Source organism: Aspergillus clavatus, genomic scaffold (assembly GCF_000002715.2).
Source record: "Aspergillus clavatus NRRL 1 1099423829806 genomic scaffold, whole genome shotgun sequence".
Classification (NCBI taxonomy): domain Eukaryota; kingdom Fungi; phylum Ascomycota; class Eurotiomycetes; order Eurotiales; family Aspergillaceae; genus Aspergillus; species Aspergillus clavatus.
The window spans coordinates 104,710-128,870 of NW_001517093.1; the positions used below are offsets into that span (position 1 = coordinate 104,710).

Here is a 24,161-nt window from a genome sequence, read left to right on the forward strand (position 1 = left end):
CTGACTACTAGTAGTACCTACATGGCGACCAAACCCGTCCTCCATTCTCCGTACCCATGTGCCTCAATTATTTGTCAAGTGCGACTGGTATATGCACTCTGTCTAGGAGTATATGTATGTATGTATGTATGTATGATATACCTTTGCATTGCATTGTGGTACATCCGCTATACTGTGAGTGTTCACTGTTCAGTATTATATTATTATTATTATTGAACAACTTGTAGCTATAGCGGGGTACCTCTACTCAGTAACTAGTTCAGTACTAGTACTGTTTGTAATCCTCTGTAAATGCCATTGTATTGTTTCTTAGCCTTAGAATACCTTCTCGACGTCATCCAGGTTGGAGCGCCAAGACTGAAAACACCCCACGACGACGATACGGAGTACAGTCTATACTAGAAGAAGAAGAAGAAGAAGAAGAAGAAGAAGAAGAAGAAGAAGAAGGCCAGTATCCCTTAAATACCTAATTGTGGGCACCGCTATCACTTTTCAGGCTTCCAGCCTTACCTCTAATTATATGTAAATAATGAGCCGAGTAGTATTACATTCTGCAAGCTTGCAACACTCGGGGTTTGAGGAGGTCCGAGGATCGTGGGCTATTATTATTCCCCTTGGAAAAAAAAAACATCCTTCTCTCCTTGCAATGTACCCCTCATCGGAGCTTGATCTGGTGCCAATTTATTCCCGAATCAGCTGATAGCCTTGAAGAAGAAGAAGAAGAAGAAGCTATTTGCCTTATATTATCCTCGAGTTCACGGTACGGAGAGTATCATATGCTAGTATGCCTACTGTTGCCAGCTGGCTCGCTGGGAAGTGTGAACCCCACCTTCATTCAATACCGGCTACTGCACACAACATCATTACAGCAGTTCAGATGCGATCCCTGCCCGTAAGACGAGTTTATAATGTTCATATATCCTACGTCGGCGCTTGTCTCGCTATATGGTGTGATAATACTACTGACTCTATTGCAGACAGACATTTGAAGATGAAGATCGTCGTATGACTGGTACGGAAGGGCGTATGAATAGTGAATACACATCTGAAGCTCGGTCTTGTCATTTCTTATCAGATCGAGGGGTTCTTGTTCTGTTTTTCTTTTCTTTTCTGTTTAAATCCCGCATGTATCCATAATTATTTATTACCCTTCAGTATCTCACTGTTAAGAGTTGATTCTACCCCTCCACCAGAATCACTCAACCCATGCAGGTTCGGGCAGAACTCCTACAAATTCGTGCCTTTCCTCCGAGACTGATCGACCATCTCAATGGTGGAAACTCGTCCAGATTATCGGACATACGTAAATTAGCCTTGTAAATCAGGAACAAGAAACGGAGACCCAGTCACCCAACAGGTCTCGACACCTTAGGCCTCAAAGATTTTCATTCCGACTTTCTTATTTTGGGATCCAACTTCTTCTCTTATGGGTTCCCGTCGTCGTTTATCTTGGAGAAATATGATGTCCAGCTGCGACCAGCTCTCCTTCTCTCTTCTTTTTTACTGTTGAGTAGAAATCTCCATGTACTGAAACCACCCAACTGTGAGGGCTTTTCTTCATCTCACACCATGGACCGCTTCACACAACTCCCACCTTTCACTAGCGAAAATGCTGTCGCTACTCAGGGAAACTCTATTCCATGGGCGTGGGATGGGCCTGCGCTCTCCTCACAAATTTACATATCCTCATGGGCGAACCTACTCTTCGCGCTTACCGCCGACGAGTCCCCGGTCTTCATGGTGAACGGGAGACCGGTCAAAGCAGACCTGTCGTCCAAGACATACCACCCCGCTACATTGGATGCGGGGACTGAGGTATCCGAAAGCTACACGGAACTGTGGATGGCGGATGGCCACGGAGACCATCAGCTGCAGCCGGGATCCTGTGCCCTGTCATTTGTCCTCAATGGTGTCTCAGGGGAGGGTACTTTGCACTCGTTCTCCGCTACCCCACTGTCGTTCTTACACCAGATCGGAAAACAATTGAAACAGATTGTCTGCAAACAGGCACAGACGGACGGCATCAAGTTGGATCTGTCCTCGGACGAGGTCCCTGACCTTTCCATTTCCAATCCAGTCCCCCGCATCCTTCCTGGACCTCAGCTCTTACATGAGCTGGCACTTGGAGGATCCAAGGCCTCCAAGAAAGCGATTGATTTTCTATCTGCTGATGGGGAAACCCGCAGCCTCTCATACGAAACTCTGGATCGCCTTTCCTCCAAACTGGCGGCCAAGGTAACCAGAGCTTTGGCACCCTTTCAGGAACAGCTTCCACAGAACGTGGTCATCCCCGTTCTGCTCCCTCAGTCATTGGATCTGTATATATCATGCCTGGCCATCCTCAAAGCTGGCGCTGCTTTTTGTCCTTTGAACACTGATACCCCCCCAGAGCGCATAAGCTTCATCCTGCGTGATGTGGCCGCGAATGTCGTCGTGACACAGCGATCGCTGGCGAGCAAGGTGCCAGACGACGCGGCTTTGATCGTCATCACCACCGATGATTTCGAAATAGAGGATTCGATCGAAGAGTTATCCTTGGTCAGAAAATGCGATGCATCCCATCTGGCGTACGTTATGTATACCTCGGGTTCAACTGGCCGTCCCAAAGGCGTCGGCATCTCGCATCTAGCTGCGACCCAATCATTACTGGCTCATGATGAGCTGATCCCCCAGTTCCGCCGGTTCTTACAATTTGCCTCCCCGACCTTTGATGTATCAGTCTTCGAGTGGTTCTTCCCTCTCATGAGAGGTGCCACAGTCGTGGGCTGTGATCGAGAGCTGATGCTGCGGGATATCTCGCATGTCATGAGAAAGATGGACGTTGATGGGGCCGAGCTCACTCCAACTGTTGCTGGAGAGCTGTTGCGCAAACGTTCTGCGGCGCCGGCGCTGCGCGTCCTTTTGACCATTGGCGAGATGCTGACCAGACGGGTGGTGGATGAATTTGGAGGATCAACGAATGCCGCAGGAATTCTCTATGGCATGTACGGACCTACTGAGGCTGCAATCCACTGTACTGCTGCGTCGAACTTTACGGCAAGTGCTCGGGTGAATCTGATTGGCAGGCCATTCAGTACCGTTTCATCCTTTATTGTTTCACTTGAACCGGAACACAATCTACTAGGCCAGGAGCCTCATATTCTTCCAGTCGGCCACATTGGTGAGCTGGTAGTCGGAGGACCTCAGCTTACCCAGGGCTATATCAACAGACCGGAAGAAAACGCCAAAGCATTCCTGCACAGCGCAACATACGGTCGACTCTACCGAACGGGCGACAAGGCGCGCATGCTTCCAAGTGGCGAACTCGAGTGTTTTGGGCGGATTTCTAGTGGTCAAGTTAAGCTCCGAGGACAACGCATTGAACTTGGAGAGATCGAACATGCCGTATGCATGGTACCGGATGTTCGAAGCGCGGTCGTGATCGTGGCTGATGGCAATTTGGTTGCATTTATCCTTGCAAGTGGCAACAAAATCACTGATGAAGAGCTGCGCAAGACTTGCCGGCGATGGCTCCCAAGGTTTATGGTTCCTGGAGAATTCATTCTCGTGGACAGCTTTCCCAAGCTTCCCTCTGGAAAGATTGACCGGAAGTTAATGGAGTCGCAGTGTCTCCAGCAGAGACAGGCAGCCCAAATCCCAGATCAGCATACTTCTCGCGATGCAATCGAAGAAGCAATCTTCGCATCAGTATCGAGAGTGCTGCAGTCATCGACCCGCCGATCCACCGAGAGTCTAGCCGCGTCGGGTCTTGATTCACTGAGAGCTATACGGTTGGCTGCCGACCTCCGAGATGCTGGTGTCAATATTGGAGTCGGGACTATTCTTGAGTGTGACTCAGTTGACGCCATTTGGCGCCACATCGGCTCGAGCAGGCATAGCCAAGATCGTGCTGAATTCGATGATGTCGATTTGCAGAAGATCTCTCAACCCATCATCGAGGCTACTTTAATCAAGCTGGATACGATAGGGCTTGGCCAGGAGGTGGACGGTGCGGGGCCGTGTAGTGATATCCAACAAGCCATGATCGTTGAAACTGTTCGCCATTCAAGGGCATACTGTAACTGGATTGAGCTAGAATTCGAACCACATATCGACATTGCCGCTGTCAAAGAGTCTCTACGTCTCATCGCCCAACAAAATCACCTGTTACGCTGTGGATTTGTGGAAATCGGCCTACGAGGTCATTCTTACAGCCAGTTCTCCTGGAAAGAGCTCAGAGACAACATATTTGAGCAGAGTGAAGACTTCGCTTATGACCTGGCTCTTGGTGATCAGCATGGTATGCTGAATCCATTGAGGATTCAATATAGTGTTCAAAACGATCGGCTACGCCTTCTTGTGCATATTCACCACGCGCTTTATGATGGGTGGTCCTGGGATCTCATTCTCAATGACCTCCAGTCCGTCTTGGAAGGCCAGGGTGCCACATCCAGGCCATCATATAAGACCGTCACAGATTACCTGCTTAAATATCAGCCACGCAGCTCAGCATCTGACTCCCTACTCTTTTGGCGAGACCAATTATCGGGAATGTCGCCTTCCACATGGCCCAGCTTTCACCCGAGATACGATGTCCCTGCCGGTAGCGGTGAGAGTACCCGAGTCCTTGACGTTTCAACAGCTCAGATCGACCAATTGACACATCAACTGCGCATCAGCCGACAGGCGATATTTCAAGCTGCCTTCTGCTACCTTCTTTCGTCCTATGTAGGGGCTTCCGATGTAGTATTCGGCACTGTCTTCTCCGGCCGTACATTGCCACTGCAGGGGATTGAGTCAATCATCGGGCCGTGTATCAGAGTTCTGCCCTCGCGCATGGATCTTGAAAGGGTTCAAAGTGTAACTGATCTTCTTCTGGCTATCCATAACATGAACCGCAAGTATTTGGAGCAGGGAACGATACCACTTCGAGACATCAAAAAGGCCTCAGGGATTGATCCTGGCCTAAGTCTTTTTGACAGTGCTATTGTTTGGCAAGAGACCATCTATTCGGGTCATCCTCAAACTGCACCGTTTAAGCAAATCGCTGCTGCTGACTTTCTCGAGTACGCATTGTTGCTCGAGCTTGAGCCTAAAGAAGGTGGGATCAAGGCGAAGGCGACATATCAGAAGTCAATTCTGCCTGCAGCGCAAGTGGATATGTTCTTGGAGCAAATCGACCACGTTGTATCGGCGATTGTTCACTCAACAGACCTTCTGATCAAGGACATACCTCGACATCTGCCAAATTCGGCACTATCAATCGAAAATGAGAACTTTGAGTCACAACACAACCTACCCAGCCTAGCGGCCAATATTGAGGTCCTAGCAGCTATCGATCCTGATCGCGTGGCTGTCGAATTTTTACTCTCTCAAGATCCGGAAGTTGGAACAATGACTACCGAAAGCATCACATACAAGGAACTGAATGTGCGGGCTAATCGCATGGCTCATTACCTCGTGCAACTTGGGACTCGTCCACACGATCTGGTTGGGATCCTGCTGGACAAATCCATAGACCTCTATGTCTCCATTCTTGCGGTCTTGAAGACAGGAGCAGGATACGTTCCTCTGACTCCTAGAACTCCTACGCAGAGAGTACACACTATTTTGGTCGAATCGAATTCGCGAGTCTGTATCACAGATTCTCAAAGCGAGCAAGAACATGATCTCTGCGCCCTGAAATCTCTCCAATCAATCGATCTGACCACTCATTCCTTCGATGATTATTCCCACCATGATCTACCAGCAGTCACCGATGGATCCAGTATCGCCTACGCTGTGTTCACCTCTGGAAGTACGGGTACACCCAAAGGTGTCCTAGTTAAGCATCACAATATACAGAGTAATATTGCTGTTCTCATGGACTTATATCCCACGCCTAGTGGGTCCAAACTACTCCAAGCATGCTCACATGCCTTTGATGGTCGGTCTATATATTCTTTTTGCTGATGAGTGGAGAGCTGACCGGTCAATATAGTCTCTGTCTTCGAGATTCTGTTTGCTTGGCATGCTGGCATGACTCTGTGTTCCACTACAAACGACATTCTATTCCGAGACATCGAGCTTGTCATTCGAGATCTTGGGATCACACATCTCAGCCTAACACCAACAGTCGCAAGTTTGATCAATCCAGAAGAAGTACCTGGTGTACAATTTCTGGTAACGGCTGGCGAAGCTCTGACGACCAAAGTACATCACGATTGGGCGGGTAAAGGACTCTATCAGGGTAAGCTTGCGACTTTAAACAGATGGGTAGTCATCTTATACTAAAACTGTCCAGGATATGGTCCTTGTGAGACAACGAACATTTGTACCGTCATGACTGATGTCAAGGCTTCTACCCAAATTAATAACATCGGCCCTCCTCTGAAGAATACGTCTGCATTCGTTGTCACTGACGATACTGACTTTTGCCTGACACCACGGGGAGCAATTGGCGAGCTGTGCTTTGGTGGTGATCAAGTTGTGAGTTGACCCATAGATATGAACAAAATCACATAGCTGACACCCCCTAGGCTCAAGGATACCTGAATATGCCCGATTTGACGGCTGCCAAGTTCGTTGAACACCACACGTACGGACGGCTTTATCGGTCCGGCGACTATGGAAGAATGCTCCCAGATGGCTCTATCTCGATCATCGGACGCCGAGATGATCAGGTAAAGTTGCGAGGCCAGCGTATCGAACTGGGCGAAATCAACAGTGTTCTACTTCAATCCCACACCGTGCAAGATTGTGCAAGTATGATTTTAGAGGCTGGTCCTCGGAAGCAGCAGCAACTGGTCTCAATCTGGGTACCTTCGGCTTCATTGAAGCTGACAGAAACTTCGGTGTTGAGATCCGCTATTCACACTCTCCACGAGAAGCTTGTCTCAATGCTCCCGATATATATGATACCTTCGCTTCTCATTCCTGTTGACAGTCTGCCACTGACAGATAACGGTAAAACGGATAAGAGAAAGCTACAGGAGCACCTTCAGAAGATTGCGTTCGAGGATCTGCATTTGTTTTCGCCAAACCTTCAGGACGAAGAAGGCGATGAGGGTTTCTCTGAGCTCGAACAAACCATAGCGACGATCATATCGAGTGTCACCGGTGCAGAATTTTATAGTATTCGGAGGCATACTTCGTTTTACAACCTGGGACTTGATTCTATATCAGCCATATCAGTCTCACGGCAGCTGCGGGAGTCTGGACTTGGCCAAGTGGATGTCTCCATGATTCTGCGCCATAGCTCTGTTGCCCGATTGTCCAAAGCTATTCAAGAGAACTCGGCCAAAGGCCACAAGAGAGACACAGCAGCTGTGCAAATCAGTCAAGTATTCGACGCTGAATTCGTGGCGCAGACGCAAGAATACTTCAAACCACTTGGCAGAACGGCTCGATCTATATATCCCTGCACACCTTTACAAGAAGCGATGCTGTCGGTAGAAGCTTCAAAAAGCACATCAGCATACTTCAACCATACCTTATTTACGATCAAGGGTGATCATGAACGCCACCAAAAGACATGGAGTCAGATAGCCGAAAGACACCAGATTTTCCGGACCTATTTCAAAGCAACGAACAACCCTCGGTTCGCTTATGCACAGGTCTTGATGGAGAGCATCTCCCTTCCATGGGCCTCACTTGAAGTATCCCCCGAAGACTTAAACGAAGAGGTTGCAAAGGCAAAGAGCCGTTTCGAAGCAGCCTATCAGTTAGGTGATTCCCTCCCGTACTCACTTACACTTTTCACAGATCCGAAGTCGGAGAAGTCATTTCTTCTCCTTTCTATGCACCATGCCATGTATGACGGTGAAGCTTTGGGGCAACTACTGGACGAAGTACAGCTTGCACTCTCGGGTTCACCCTTACCAGAGCCTGTAACTTTTGACAGCTTCATTGAGTACATGCTTCAAGTTGACGCGAAGGAGCAGGAGGGCTATTGGGACAACTATCTCTTTGAAATGACGCAGACTCTTGTTGGTGGGCGCAAGATCAACAATGACGCAGCGGAAGATGGGAAATCGCACCAGAGTTATGCCAAATTGGATTTATCCTACACTTTTTTCAAAGAACGTTGCAGAGAGCTCTCAGTTGCGCCACTGAATGTGTTCCATGCGGCTTGGGCGCGCTTACTTTCGATATATACTGATTCAAATGATGTCTGCTTCGGGAATGTCTTTAGTTGTCGGACTATACCACTGGAGGGTGCAGATCGAATTGTCGGTCCTTGCTTCAATACCCTTCCCGTGCGCCTCGCACTTCCGACTGGCGGTACAAATGAGGACCTCATGAAAGCGGCACAGAAGAGCAATAATAATACTATTCCCCATCAGCTGAGTTCACTACGCCACATCCAGTCACGGGTATTAGGGGATGGCTCGCAGCTTTTTGATACAATGGTCATACTCCAGACCAGGGCCCACAATCTTGACGACAAGATCTGGGAAATGACCTCTGAGGAAGGAAACATGGACTTCCCTCTCATCTGTGAAATAATTCCAGGTGACAATGGAGACAGTGTCAAAATATGCCTCCACAGCCAAAACTCGTGCATCTCGCCCCAGGACGCAGAGTTGGCTGCTCAACAGTTCGCCGCAATCATCTCCCAAACACTGAAGTATCCTTATGCGCAGGCCTCTGACAGGCGAGCTTTAGGAAGTGCGTTACCTTCACTTCCCGACAAGGTATCTCGAAAGGCCAAGAAGTTTGAGGTTTTGGGCTCCGCTACCGCCGCAGATGTTCGGCCCTGGACCCTTCAGGAAGAGGAGATTCGAGATATCCTGGGAGATTTTGCAAAAGCCAATAGAACCTCCATCTCGCAGAGTACGACTATTTTCCAACTCGGCCTGGACAGTATCAACGCAGTCCAACTATCCTCCAAATTGCGGAATCGCGGTTATGAAATATCTGCAGGCAGTATTCTGGAGGCTGCCAGCGTGACTGAGATAGCCAAACTACTCGAATCACCCAGAAACGAAATTGAAATAAAGAACTTCGACTTCGATACCTTTGCGTCTCAACATCTGCACGCGACATGCAAAGAGCTGCAAATCGCAGAAGAGACAGTGGAGTACCTACGACCATGCACTCCGGTCCAGAACGGGATGCTGGCGACCTTCTCAAACACAAACGGCGATCTGTACTTCAACCATACGACTATGAAATCTCAAAGTCCTTTGAACAAGAATGCCCTCAAAGAAGCATGGCAGAAAGTCATGGCCAAGCATGAGATGCTCCGGACAGGTTTCGTGCAGCTCAAGAATGAAAAGTATCCCTTTGCAATGATAACGTATCGACAGACAATGGCGAAGCTCCCGTGGTACGAAGGCACAAATATTGAGACAACACGTACATTTTTTCCATCTGGCGTGGATATGCTCAAGGAACTTCATCAAGTTCCTTGGTCGCTGACCGTTGAGCATTTTGACACCGCAACTGTCGTTCGATTCTCTGCCCTCCATGCGCTCTACGATGCGCAATCCATGCAGCAAATCTTTGCAGATGTTGCAGCAGCATACGCAGGAGAGGCGCTAGGCGATGCCCCTTCGATCAACTCAACCCTCGGCCCGATCTTGGTAGAGAGCTCGCTCGAGGACGAGTCGCTGAACTTCTGGACGAAAATAGCGAAGGAGGTGCAACCAACGAGATTTCCAGATCTGCAACCTGAACGTGTTGAGAAAAAAGAACTGCTGGTCAAATCCAGGGTGTGCACAAGTTCGCTCAAGATACTCGAGGATGGCTGCCAGGAGTTGGGCGTGACCCTGCAAGCTGCAGCAGAAGCATCTTGGGCCAGGGTACTGTCTGCGTATACTGGAGAACCGAATGTTTGCTTTGGGGTTGTGTTCTCAGGCCGTAACTTATCTCCAGCCGCTCAGAACGCTGCCTTTCCATGCCTGGTAACGGTACCTGCCCCTTGCCGGGTTTCTGGGACCAACCGCGAGTTCCTGCATGAAGTGCTAAAGCGTAACTCGATGTTGATGAAACATCAGTTCACGCCGTTGTCCAAGATACAAAGGTGGTTGAAATCAGAGGAGGGCCTGTTTGACACGCTATTTGTCTATCAGAAATTCGCTTCGCATGAAAACAACACAGATTTCTGGCGCATAGTCGATGAAGATGCAAGCATTGATGTAAGACCGTTCCGATGTTGCTTTTAATGGCCGAGACTAATAAGTTCTAGTATCCGGTTTCCATAGAGCTTGTCCCGAATGCAGCAGAGCTAGAATTCCGTTTGACGCACAGGAGCGATGTTGTTCCTGACGAACATGCGAAGATCATCTTGGAGCAATTCGATGCTCTGCTAAAGAATAGTATCCTGTCCCCCGACTCAAACTGTAGCAACTATTCGTCTCTCGGCGATCGTCTGCTCTCTGTCACGCCCGCCAATGAAAAGAGTCTCCCCTCGACAGTGACATTACTGCATTCATTCGTCGAGGAGAAGGCAGCTGCTATTCCTTCAAAGATCGCTTTCGAGTTCGCATCTGAAATTACCGAAGAAGGCATCCAGAAACAGACTTGGACTTATCGTGAATTGAACAACGATGGTAATAGGATCGCGCGTCTGCTGCAGAATAGGGGGGCGACACCTGGATCATTGATCGCTATCTGCTTTGACAAATGCCCCGAGGCGTCTTTGGGGATTCTTGGTGTGTTGAAAACAGGCTGCGCGTATGTCGCAATCGACCCCAATGCCCCGATAGCGCGCAAGCAGTTCATACTGGAGGATTCCGGCGCTAAGGTTCTGCTTTGCACCTCCGGCGGCAGAGCAGCGCTTGGAGAGTTGTCAAATGTTGACCTCATTGCATTGGATGAGCCTGGCTTGCTAGAAGACATTTCCTGTGCTCCACTCGTCCTAGCTCGTGAAATCCGTCCTGACGATACATGCTATTGCCTGTACACGTCAGGGACCACAGGAACGCCGAAAGGATGCGAAATCACCCATGACAATGCTGTACAGGCCATGCTAGCCTTCCAGAGACTGTTTGCCGGCCACTGGGACGAGGAATCGCGATGGCTTCAGTTTGCGTCCTTCCACTTTGACGTCAGCGTCCTCGAGCAATATTGGAGCTGGAGTGTAGGTATTTGTGTCACTATGTGCCCGCGGGACTTGCTGTTTGAGGATCTACCTGGGACCATCAACCGGTTGCAAATCACCCATATTGATCTCACTCCCAGTCTGGCACGACTGGTGTTCCCAGACGAAGTTCCTTCTTTGTGTAGAGGAGTATTCATCACCGGTGGTGAGGCTCTGAAGCAAGAGATTCTGGACGCATGGGGCAAGCATGAGGTCATCTATAACGGCTACGGGCCAACAGAGGTCACGATCGGGTGTACCATGCTCCCCAGAGTACCCGTTAACGGAAAGCCATCCAACATTGGGCCCCAATTTGACAATGTTGGATCGTATGTCTTTGCCCCGGGAACCTGTACACCTGTTATTCGTGGCGGCGTTGGTGAGCTCTGTGTCTCTGGTGCTCTTGTTGGTCGCGGCTATCTCAACTGTGCAGAGTTGACCAAAGAGCGGTTCCAGTACCTGAGCGAGTATGATGAGAGGATCTATAGAACAGGTGACTTGGTCCGCATCCTGCACAATGGGTGCTTCCAGTTTCTAGGTCGCATCGATGATCAAGTCAAGCTCCGCGGGCAGAGACTGGAGATTGGCGAGATCAACGAGGTAATCAAGCATGCGACTTCGGAACTAGGTGAAATCTCTACCTTGGTGATCAAGCATCCGATGCAGTCCAAGGAACAGCTCGTTTCTTTCGTTACCAGGAATTCTGGCGGAAAGAAATCACGGTCGATTGAGGTCCGCTTTTCACAAGATGACCATACTTTCCTATCGCAGGTGAAGGATGCCTGTCACAATAGTCTCCCCGGTTATATGGTTCCAACGCATATCATCCCTATGACTGCGTTACCACTCTCTCCGAATAACAAGATAGACAACAAGGTCCTGAAGGCGATCTATGAGCAGCTGTCTCTCGAAGAGATACAGAATTTGACTGCCTTGACCGCGAAAGCCTCCCGTGATAGTGACGAGGAGAAGAAGATCAGATCTGTTCTGGCGAAGTTCATCGAGACTGAAGAGAGCGAGATTCAACCATGGTCTAGCATTTATGAGCTGGGCTTGGACTCGATCTCCGTCATATCATTCACAAGACGCCTGAAGGATGCAGGCTTCCATCAGGCTCACCCAGCCATGATCATGAAGAGTACGATAGCCCCTTTTTCATACTATAGTTACAAGACACTGCTGATCGTCTTCTTAGATCCCACGGTTTCCGGATTGGCGTCTGCTTTGGAGCAGTTCAAGGCCCCCTTGATCAGCCGAACAAGCCTCACCAAGAATGCGAGGCAGACTATGGATGCTTTCAGCCACCGGCATGCCCATGCCGTGGTAGAGTCTATTGGTGTTTCAGCTGCTGACATAGAAGCTATTGCCCCCTGTACACCACTCCAGGAGGGTATCATCTACCAGTTCTTGAACTCGAGCGAAGCCCCGTATTGTTCATCTTTCGTCTTCAACCTTCAACCACACGTCGACTTTGCGCGTTTGGAGAGAGCATGGTCCCAGACCCAAGTTGAAGTGGACATGTTACGCGTGAGACTTGCGGCTACACCAGACGGGTACGCACAAATTTTTATGAGGAAGAATGAGCTGCCATGTTCCCAGATGACAGTATCTTCTGACGAAGAAGCGGAGGAAGTTCGTCAACAGAGGTTCAAAACATGGATTTGCAGCCTGGACAACCTCTCAAAGAATCTGTGGGAGGTGTGCCTGGTCAAGTCTCCAAGCGGATCCTTGATGTACCTCAACATCTTCCATGCTCTATATGACGGCAACAGCTTCGCGCTCCTCATGGAGAAGGTAGCAAGAAACTATCTCGGCGAGATATCACCTGGCACACCAACCTCCTTCCTGGAAGCTTTACCAGCAGGACCCTTGTGCAAGGATCCTTTGGCGGAGAAATTCTGGATGGACCATCTGGGAGATGCGCGTAGAGAAGCTTTGCCAAAATCAAAGTCATCTAGCCATCCCGCATTTACCCAGAAGATCGATATAAATGGCACAGAATGCCTGGACAACCTTAGGAAAGTGCTCAATGTCACGGAGCAAGCAATCCTTCACGCATGCTGGCTGCGAACACTCCACCACCAATACGGATTTGTTCCCACCATAGGGATTGTTGTTTCAGGAAGAGCATTGGACCTGGCTGGGGTAGAGGAGGTCATTGGGCCTTTGTTCAACACCATTCCCAGCAACGTCAACTTCCGCCGTTTGAAGACCTGGTCCGATGTCATCCAAAGATGTCATGATTATCATACCTCCACTTTGCCGTATCAACACACCCCTCTGCGAGATATCATGAAGTGGACGAAGAGAATCCCTACCGAGCCTCTTTTCGACTCGCTATTCGTGTTCCAGCGCTCTGCCAACGACCGTGAACCGAGGAGTCGTGAGCTATGGGAAGAAGCATACACTGAGGCAAATCATGAGTATCCCCTGGCTTTTGAGGTCAGTCGCAATGGTCACAGCTCTTTGACAGCAACAATAGCAGTGCAGGATCACGTTATGTCAACAGAGACAGCACAGGAGATCCTGTTAAATTTTGAGAAGCAGCTGCACGCTCTCTCGCAGGATCCGGCGATGGAACTTCCTGAGGCGTCAGAAAGCGATGTCTCCGAAACAGTGACGCTCAAGAATGAAGTTCAGACCGCTGAAGATGAGAGCAACTTCCATTGGACGCCTGAGGCATATATCATTCGAGATGCTATTGCAGGGCTCGCGGGTGATGAGAAACAATCCCTTAGCCCAAGAACGTCAATCTTTGAGGTTGGATTGGACAGTATAGATGCCATCAAGCTCTCTTCCAGATTAAGCAAATCCGGCATCCGACTGACTGTCAGTATGATCATGCGGTATCAGACGATTGAAAAGATGAGCGAGCATTTGGCGACGACAAACGGCACTTCGCAGAAAGATCCGCACGCGACTTTGACTCAGCTCGAGGATGCACTCAGGCAATTCATGGAGAAGGAAACAGACATTGCAAATGATTGGGACCGTATTCTGCCGGCTACGCCTTTACAAGAAGCCATGATGGCTGAGATGGTTGCTTCCAACTACAAAAATTACTACAACCACGATGTCCTTGAGCTGGAGCCGCATGTGGATGTTGAGCGAATGCGCGATGCATGGAATGCAGTGGTCAAAGCCCATCCCATTCTGCGGACTTCATTCGTCGAAATTTGGGACCCGAAGATCCCCGTCTCGTACGCCCAAATTGTTCATCGCGAGTCTGACCTTGACATCCAGACATTCGATCTGAACGAGAAACCTGTCGAGGCCATAATCGAAGAACACCGCTTGCGTGCGGCTTCAAAGCAGGCACCGCAACCACTGCTGACGGTATCCATCGCTGTTGACTCTGACAGACGATACTTAATTCTCTCAATCGCCCATTCTCTTTACGATGGTTGGTCAATCAACCTTCTTCACGAAGACGTTGCAAAGTGCTACTCGGGTGAACATTGCCAGAGACCTGGATATGATGGCATCCTCAACAGCATCCTCGCGTCCTCCGGAGACGGTGCGGCCAAGTTCTGGCGAGCCCTACTAGCGAACTCGGTTCCTACTTCATTTCCAAAGGGTCAGTTTGCCGGTGACGATCAGTCAATCGTCTATCGCATGGAAAGATCGCTCTCCGTCTCGAACAGGGCAGCTGAGAAGTTTTGCAAGCGCAACGGACTCACGATGCAAGCACTCTGTGTCAGCTGCTGGGCACTCGCACTGGCTGGATACGTCAAGAAGCTGGATGTCGTCTTTGGACTGGTCTTTTCAGGACGCAATCTGATCGATTCGGAAAGCGTGATGTTCCCAACCATGAACACTGTCGCCATGCGCGCGATTCTCCACGGCTCGCGGCTGGAGATGGTCAGATACATCCAAAGCACATTGGTGGACATGTCCGAGCATCAGCATTTCCCTCTCCGCAAGGCACGGCCGGATATCGGTGCCGGTCAGCTCTTCAACACACTGTTCATCTATCAGAAGAGACCCGTGGAAGTTGGTTCCAGCGCTCCAGCACTGTACAAGTCGACTGGCGGCTCCTCGGCAACCGATTACCCTGTCTGTGTCGAGATAGAGAGTGTTGCACAAGACGTGGTTTGCAGAGTTGCTGGCCGAGATGATGTGTTGGGTGAGAGGGATACCGAAGAGATCCTGAGCAGGATGGACGAGGTTCTATCCCGTGTCGTGCAGGTGCCGAACGAACAGACTATCGAGTTCGTTGACGGAGGCATGAGGATCTGCGGGGGTGTCTCGTTCCAGGAGGTTTCCTTGAATGGTACCATGGAGGAGAAGAGGGAGGCTTTGTCGCCGCGTCTGACAGAATGGTCCAGTGTTGAATCGCAGATCCGCGCCGTTCTCGCTGCAGTCTCGGGCGTGTCGGAGGAACAAATTACGAAAGAAGCCACTCTCTTCCACCTTGGGCTAGACAGTATCAGTGCCATCAAGGTGGCCGCACTCTTGAAGAAACGCGCGGTGAGACTCACGGTTAGCGACATGCTCAAAGCGGGTACCATTGTAGGGATGGCCCAGCTTGCCAGTCAGACACAGATTGAGACCGCATCCGGTGATCTCGGCATGACGCTGGAGAAGTCGCTCGAGGAAATCGACATTACGGCATTGTTGACAGCGAACGGCATTGAGTCGGAACAGGTTGATACGGTATTCCCTGCGACGTCCGGACAAATCTACTTCCTGGCTATGAATGCCTTGAATCCGCAGAGTTTCTACCCCAATTTCAACTACGTGGCCAACCAAGTCCTGCAGCCGGACCTGCTTAACGACGCATGGGATGGTTTACGTCAACTGCCTATATTACGAACTGCGTTCCTGCGGACGGATGACGAACGCGTTCCGTTTGTGCAAGCGATCCTGAAGACCGTTGACAGCCCGATCGTCTGGCATGACGAGGTGCATCAATTCACAACATCGCCGGCCGCGCAGCGGAGCATCGGGTCGGTACCGCTGACTCTGCATGCCTGCCAAACCAGTCGAGGGACGGCTCTGAAGCTTCATATCCACCATGCATTGTACGACGCCGTTAGCCTTCCCAGGCTGGTTGACGCTTTGGCTACGCTCTGTGACAACCGGGATGCTTCCTTGCCTAGCGATCATGCTGATCTCCGGCGCTATGTGGCGTTCGAAAAGACGCACTCGCCTGTGGATATTCGAAGACAATTCTGGGAAAATTACTTGGGTAAGGCCGGTGACAATGAGAGCCCAATGCCCGGTAGTTCCATCCCCTTTGGCGCCATTGAGTCCTATTACCACCCGGGATTGATCGCCAACATGTCTCGGGTCGAAGAGGCTGCCAGGCGGGAGAATGTCAGTGTGCAGGCGATTGTGCTGGCCGTCTACATTCGTGTTCATGCGCAGTTGAGCGGGAAAGGATCATCAGGCCGGGCGGTGATCGGGCTGTATCTCGCCAATCGATCACATAGCATGGAGGGGCTCCCAGATCTCATGGCGCCCACTCTGAATATTGTTCCCTTGCGGATCGACGATAAGCATGGGAATGACCTGTCAGTTTTTGCAGCGGCGCAACAGATCCAAAAGGAGCTGAATGACATCAGCCGCGTCGAACATGCCGGGGTGTCGGCGGTGGAGCTTGCAGGGTGGACGGGCGTCACGGTGGACGCTTGCGTGAACTTCTTGCGGTTCCCAGAAATGCCTCAGGCCGGTGATGATGAAACGGGGGGGAATCAAGGGGTTCGCTTTGCGTCTGTTACGGCTCAGGAGGCGACCTTGTTGGTCGGGCAGGAGGAAGCCCGCGCTCCACCGGCGGCGCCTTCTCCGGACGCCCAAGAGAGCGACCGCAACGCAGGGCAGGATGGTGGGAACCCGATGAAACCGCTCCAGGACGTATTCAAGGTGAGTGGGAACTTGGGTTTATCGATCATCCCGTGCAGATGGGGGCGGGGAACAGTGCGCGATGATACGGAGGGAGGTATCAACGACCTTAGGAGCCAGAAGCTAACGGGACCTGTCATATTCCAGCCAACGTTAGATGTGGAGGTGGCGGTTCGCGATAATCGATTAGATTTTGGAGTGTTTGGCCCCGCGAGCCGAGTCCGGCCTGATCTGGCGGCGAGGATGTTGGAAGGGGTTCAACAGGAGATGGCTCGTCTGGGAGGGGAAGGGATTAGTGCAAGGGGTGCTTCATCCGGGGAGTTTGGTATTGTGAGGCAGAGAGGTGGTTCTGCTGGAATGGAGTGATGAGATCATGAGAGTGTCCAATAGATTGAATCAAGGGTGGTGTATATTGGAGTTTCCTCTTGATTTTTCGTTGTAGGAGTTGATGAGGATCTGGGGATGTCGACCGTATGAGAATTCATCGATAGTTGATACTTATCGATACGGTCGACGGCAAGAGTGTATGTAGTCTGTCGTAGAGATTACTACTGAAGTATAGTCTATGAGTAGGTAGTCTACGGAGTAATCTATAATAATAGCGAGGAATAAGGACTGGAGGGGAAGTTAAGGTTAGGGAAACGAATCGCAGGGCAGAATGGAGTAGAAGTCAGTAGTCAGTAGTAGATGGACATGGAAGTACAGAGTAGGTACCTTCAGTCCCTTGGGTATCAATCAATACCGACAATTACCGTACCGTGGCAAAAGGAGTCAGTCGCCAGTCAACAAACAAACAAACAAACAAACCCTGGGGGAAACCTGGGCTGATGCAAAGAAGACGAAGAATCCTCCGGACTATTGATTGAAATGGAAACAGTCAAGCCCCCCGGTAAAAGTGGACTGATTGAAGATTTAACCTTCAGCACCTGCAAGGGAGAGAGATCATGATTTTTCCCTCATTTTGGTGATGTCGATACTAGAATCCTAGATTATCTACCTACTAGATAGTATGATGGTACCGAGTAAGTACAGTACTTATCTGGTCGTCCCCCGCGTGTCCGTGGATGGCCTTATGCTTATCAACATTATCGATCGGAGCGAGCAGGGGCCATGTACTGAGTGTATACTATGTAAGTATTACCCAGTCATGCTTCCATTACCTTGGTCACTAGGTAGGTAGGTAGGTTCACTACTAACTCCACTGTTATACAACTCATCTGGCCAGCTGTTCTGCTGATGTTGATGTAGATCGAGACATTACGGAGTAGTTTTTTTTTTTTATTCCTTCTCTCTCCCCCCCCCCCCTCATCTGGTAGATCGATAGTTTGCAATAATTCACCCTCTTCGTCCAAGTTTCTCAAGAATACGAACAAACTACACTACCTAGTAGTAGGTAGTAGTTTGTACTTACGTAGTACTATGTAGTACCTAGTACTGAGTGTATGTGTATGGTATCGTATGATCGAACCCACTCGAACTGGACACGCGTGACGCTCCCGGCGCTAAACCCAACTGAGGCTCAGCCATCAACAACAAACGACGCGGTGCGCGTGCAAATCGACTCGAACGGGGGGCGAATTCCTCTGCTCGTAGTAGTAGGAGTAGTAGTAGTAGTAGTAGTAGTAGTAGGAGGAGGAGTAGTAGTAGTAGTAACCTGAGTAGTACTATCATCAACTCCTCCTCCTCCTCCTCCTCCTACTTACTGTCGGTGCCTGAGAGTTCGTTCTCACGTACCTGAAACTCTTTTTTTTTTTCCTTTCTCTTCCCCATCATCACTACTCTGTAATTCATTAAAAAAAAAAAAAAGTAAGTTGGGATCCATCTGACTATGACCAGAAAGAAGGAATTAAAAATAAAAGAGGAATTCAATCATCCACAGCCTTTTTTTTTTTTTTGAGATTAACAGGACTCCATAGATAAACTATCCTCCTCCCTTATCCATCGACACACCCCTCCCCTCCCTCGGATGATTTATCGCCTGCTGGTCTGAACCTCTGACCCTCTTCGAGTCTGCATACCGCAACTTCCAATCGATAATTTCCATCCCTTCCTTCCTCTGTCAGAGTCTCTCTGCCTCTCTTGCTCGAAACAGTAACCGCTCCTCCTCCTCCTCCTCCTCTGCTGGTCGGCTCGTCGTCGCGTGGTTGTCTGGATCCTCTTTGACGACTCTCCCTCCCCAAAACCCTCGGCCGGAAACCCCCCCCCTTGCGCACCCTGTCGCTCTGCTTTAAAGAGCAGGCCATTCAGCGTTTAAAGGAAGAAAGGGTGACTCAAGGGAGAAAGCATCTTGCTGCCGGCCATTCCCCTTCAATCAGTCAAATCCGCCCTTTCGTCGCCCGCCGTCGCTGCAATCTCTCGCTCTCGCTCTCGCTCCCTCGCCGTCTCGCGAATTCCTGCGCCCCTCAGTGTTTCGTGTGCATCGTCTTGCATTTCAATTTGCTTCCCTAATTCTTTGCATCCTCCCTGCGCGTCACACCTCGTCGCGCCGGTTCCTCCTGCTTGTCGTTCCGGAGACTCCCCCGTTCGCGTCGCGCTTGTTTCTCTGACGTCTTTGTTGTCAATCTTCGAAACATTCCTGACGTCGATTTGGTTGCGCGCGCCTCCCCCCCCCCTTCTCACCTCAAACATTGCCAGGTGGGAAGACCGGACAATAATCCCGTGGTGTTTCAGGCGCGTGGCTTGGAACCCTCCCTCCCCCCCCCCCAAAAAAAACACTGTTTGCGCTGGACAACCAAGGAGCCTCTGCCTCGCTTTTTTCTCGTTCTCGTGCTCTGTCGCGCTAGCCCCCCCTTCTCTCTTGTTGCCCTCTGCCAAAGAAAAACAAAAAAACCTCCGGTCGGGAGTTTGCATGGGAAGTATTGCCAAGGGCTCACCAAACTTCGAGTGCGCGCCATGATCTGGTGATGTGTAACCATCACTGGTTTCGCATTTGTTGATCTTGTTTGTGCCGCATGAGCTGTTGCTGCGCCCAAAACTCCCTCACACATTCCAACGGTGCGTTGATTCTGCTCGGCCTCTCCAGCGGTAAGCCCACGACATACAATACCCAGCACCGTCACCGGGCCTTGATTGTTGTTGTTGTGGCCGCCAGTCGCGAGTTGGAGTCTTTTTCTGTGACTTGCGTGTCTTACACCCCTCATCAAACCACATTTAGAAACACGACAACTCGCTTTTCCCACCAACCTCAGCCGCCCAATCCTTTTCACACAAAAATGGTGGCAACTTTTTCACCGCACCGGGATGCGGGCGGCACTCTCCATCTGCCGTCTCACACAGGAATCCATCACGTTGATGCCAGCTCCGCCATCCGACAGTTGCGGCGCTCGTTGTCGCGCTCTCCGTCCAAGAGCTCCAACTTCTCTCTTCTCGCCTCGCGAAGTCACTCGCCCTCCAAATCCACACCCTTCATCTCCTCTGCGCTGTCGCCATCGCGGCGCTCCAGCCAAAGCAGCTTTGTGCTCTTCCCCAGTTCGTCTCACCCGTCTCCCTTCGCGCTTCCCTACCCCCAAAGTGCCAAAATCACACGGCCCGTCATGCGACGGACGCGGACCTCGCCACGCAGCCCCGTCAAGCGCGCTCTCAACGTCTCCACCGATCAAGGGAATGCAAAGCCGATCCCGCCGGCTCCAGTCATGATGACCACGTCGCCAAGCGGTGCGGAGAATACACCAGGCGACCTGGAGAGTCTCTCGGATGATGCCATCGCGGAGACCATGTGCTTAAATGACGGATCGACATCCGCCGACTCCACGCCGGCGCCGCGACCGTCGTTGTCTCGAATCGAGAAGCGCCGCAGCGGAACGTTTGGCTCCTTTGCCACGGTCAGCCCATTAAAGCGCAGCGATGGCATCATGCATCTCGACCGGGCGTCGCGCGGCAGTCCTTCAGCCAAGAGGCGCAGTGTGCACGCTGCCACCTACGCGGGCGATTTCAGTATCTTTGACAATGAAGGCCCGTCCGCCAACCCCGTCGAAGACTTCTCTGCCGAGACCCCCATGGCCCATGAGGCTTCGTCGTTTTTCCCCTCCACCACGCCTCCTTTTAGCAGCCCTTTCAATACCATCCCGAAACGCTCCTCCTCGCTCCGTCGGTCGACGCTCCAACAGCGTCAAGTGGATCGCTCGCTCTTCTCCCGCCCTCGGAACATGGGTGACGAGACCCTGGACCCAGCTTCCCCGGTCCCGGCTCGCCCCCGCATGTCCTTGGACGGCGGTCTCTTCCAGCCAAATCGGGACAGCCTGTTTTCACCCCGACCCGCACCGGTGAGCCCTCTCTTCTCAACGAATCACCCCGGCGCGGGACCGACGCGTCCGGCTGCGCATCCCCTGTCTCGCACCATCACGCAGTCCTCCTCGGGTTCCAGCTTGGCCGACGATTCGCCCACCCACGAACCCATGCACAAGCTCGAGCGGCCCAAGGGTGTTTTCAATTTCTCCAAGTCCCTTCCGGCGGGGGCGACCAGACCAGCCCCGGTCCGTCACCTCTCCCGGGAGGACTCGACATCATCCGTGGACTCGTTTGCGACGCCGGAAAACTACAAGCTCGTCAAACCTCTTCCGGCCGCGTTCATGTCGACGGGTCTCATCTCGAAGCGGAATCGCAATGCTGAAGACCATCAAAGCTCCCTGGGCTACAGCAAAAACATGCCCGATACCCCGTGCAAGCGGCCCATCAATCTGTTTCCCACCGGACAGAAACCGCTCGGCGAGTGGGAACGGCCCCGGATGGTTCCCCACGCCGATGCCGCCGCACCTCCCTCCCCCTCCCACCTTTCCAGTACTCGTCCCAAGCCGGGCCCGTTTGGCCGGGGTATGGGAATTTTCGGGAGCTCCTTCAACAAGCCGGACCTCTCGCGCCGGGGCAGCTTTGTGAGCGTGGATGGCGATGAGCTCATCACCCAATCTCAGTCTCCCTCCGCCCAGATGGACAGCCAACCCATGGGCGAGAACGATTTTCCTCCGACCCCGACGAAACAGACCTTCTTCCCATCCCGCACCTACCCACCCGCCACCTCCCAAATTGCCTCGCTGGAGAGGCTCTCCGAGACTCTCGGAGGAACCAACTCGAGCCCCCTCCACGACAAGTTCCAGCGTGGATCCCCCCACACGCCGCGAGATTCTCATCTCTTTCCACCCGACCCGAGCGGTCTCTCCATTTCCGCTGCCAATGATCAGCATTCAATCCAGCCCGACTTCCACTCCGCCACGCTGCCCGCGACCCCCACTGGTCCCCGTGATTCCTTTGTGTTGGCTGGGAAGCGGCCGAGTTTGCCCCTGAATGGCTACAATGCCCCCGACGTGGATCCGAGTTTGACCTCGCGCTTTGAACAGATTGAGCTCGTGGGAACCGGGGAATTTTCCCAGGTCTACCGTGTGGCCCAGCCCGATACCACGTCGGCCTCGTCAATCTTTTCTCTGCCGAGCGGGACCACATCACCCAAAACCTTGCCGGACCGGGTGTGGGCGGTCAAGAAATCAAAGCAGCCATATGTGGGACTGAAAGATCGTGAGCGCCGTATTCGCGAGGTGGATGCCCTCAAGGCTCTCGCCAATTCCGACCACGTCATCTCCTTGGTCGATAGTTGGGAAGATCATGGCTATCTTTACATTCAGACTGAGTTCTGTGAGGAAGGCAGCTTGGACGTTTTCCTCGCCCAGGTCGGCCTCAAGGCTCGACTCGATGATTTCCGGATTTGGAAAATCCTGCTAGAATTGTCTGTGGTATGTTGTTTTGACTTCCGTGGTTTGGTGTAAAGCATGATGGCGGCCTTCCCCAGCTAACCTGCAGTAGGGACTCAAACATATCCACGACTCAGGCTTCATCCATCTTGACCTGAAGCCAGCGAACATCTTGATTACTTTTGAGGGGGTATTGAAGATCGCCGACTTCGGTATGGCCGCCCGGTGGCCTGCAGAGGACGGAATCGACGGCGAAGGCGATCGCGAGTACATTGGGCCCGAGATCTTGATGGGCCGCTACGATAAGCCCGCCGATATCTTCTCCCTCGGCTTGATTATGTTCGAGATCGCGGGCAATGTGGAGCTGCCCGACAACGGGCTTTCCTGGCAGAAGCTTCGCAATGGCGACATGAGTGACGTGCCGAGCCTTACCTGGAGCTCCGAGACGAGCATCTTCCGGGACCCTTCTGGTAATCCCATCTCAGAGGAGCCGTCGTTCGAAGAGCTCTGTGCCTCGGACTTTGGCGATGACGACTTTGGAGAAGATAGTTTCCCGACGAGTCGCCCTCGTCAAGCCGTCCCTCTTGCCCGCAGTGACGAGCTCATCGAACCCCCCAGCTTCATGATCGATGCGAACCACGAACAGGCTCTGGACAAGATTGTTCGATGGATGATCTCTCCTGATCCTTCGGACCGACCCATGGCGGATCAGTTGCTGGAGACCCACGGCGTCCAATTTGTGGATCGTCGACGTCGTGCCGGAGCCACCGTGTATGAAGGCAACTGGGGCCCGGCAGACGAGATGCTCGCTGAAGATGCCGAAATGATCGACGTGTGAACTTGTGGCGATCATGCGGCTCTCAGGGAATTGCCGCATTCGACTTCTCCCAACTCTCACGACACCCTAGATGTGGCGTTGAAGCCCGCCCTCTCCCCTCCGACATGTTCAGTCTCTTCCACTGCCCTTCGAGGCGCTACTTACGGACCGACTCCACCCCCGTCAATCAGCTACGCGGGGTCGGACCCAGCCTATACATCCGACTTGTAGAACTCTACAAGTCGCCTACGTTCGTTTCTTAACAATCTTTCCTTTGTTCAGAGTCCAATTTAGCGTGCGTTGCCGCTTGTGCTTCACTTTTTTTGTCTTCTCGAAATGTACCAATGCCCTGCATGATTGGATTCCCTGCTGTGTATGATGAACCTGTTTTCTGTGCTACTGAAGCCATTGATTTCGTCTATTTGTGTCGGTGTCATGTTGTCTGGGAGGGTTCTTGGGCAATGATCCTTCTCAACGAAGGAGCGAACACTCGGACCTTGATCAGATGTTCCTTTTCTTCTCTTCTCTTTTCGTGTTTCCTTTGTTGGAGTGACCCCCGGACTGTCGTGCATGCATTGGGCGTTGATGATGATGAATGATCCTTTTCCTCCATTTCTGGCCCAATCTCTTGTTCGGCTGACATCTTCTCTTCGACATTGTCATTATTCTTTTCTGTTTTTATTTTCCAACCCCAGTCCCTGGAGAGTCAGGGACGGGGCCAGCCGATATGGGATCAAGCGGGCTTGAGAGCTGGGTAATACTTGTGATTTATACGTGT

At 51.5% G+C, this 24,161-nt stretch overlaps 2 protein-coding genes across 2 annotated transcripts, besides 9 other annotated features; both read left to right on the forward strand.

Moving 5' to 3' along the window:
• Positions 1–111: 111 nt before the first annotated feature.
• Positions 112–135: a microsatellite.
• Positions 136–400: 265 nt separating this feature from the next.
• Positions 401–446: a microsatellite.
• Positions 401–447: a microsatellite.
• Positions 448–707: 260 nt separating this feature from the next.
• Positions 708–729: a microsatellite.
• Positions 730–1,569: 840 nt separating this feature from the next.
• sidC (nonribosomal siderophore peptide synthase SidC) lies at positions 1,570–17,015 on the forward strand (the record flags this gene model as incomplete). The annotated part of the gene is made up of 7 exons (XM_001267710.1): positions 1,570–5,905; positions 5,960–6,208; positions 6,263–6,447; positions 6,498–10,100; positions 10,151–12,182; positions 12,240–16,909; positions 16,986–17,015. The coding sequence occupies 7 exons, from the start codon at positions 1,570–1,572 to the stop codon at positions 17,013–17,015; spliced, it is 15,105 nt and encodes a 5,034-aa protein (XP_001267711.1).
• Positions 17,016–17,672: 657 nt separating this feature from the next.
• Positions 17,673–17,695: a microsatellite.
• Positions 17,696–18,477: 782 nt separating this feature from the next.
• Positions 18,478–18,539: a microsatellite.
• Positions 18,478–18,540: a microsatellite.
• Positions 18,541–18,562: 22 nt separating this feature from the next.
• Positions 18,563–18,585: a microsatellite.
• A 401-nt stretch (positions 18,586–18,986) lies between these two features.
• Positions 18,987–19,007: a microsatellite.
• A 1,093-nt stretch (positions 19,008–20,100) lies between these two features.
• ACLA_079700 (tyrosine protein kinase SWE1) lies at positions 20,101–23,404 on the forward strand (the record flags this gene model as incomplete). Its single annotated transcript, XM_001267711.1, has 2 exons — positions 20,101–22,608; positions 22,679–23,404. 2 exons carry the CDS (start codon positions 20,101–20,103, stop codon positions 23,402–23,404), a joined length of 3,234 nt encoding a protein of 1,077 aa, XP_001267712.1.
• Positions 23,405–24,161: the final 757 nt, after the last annotated feature.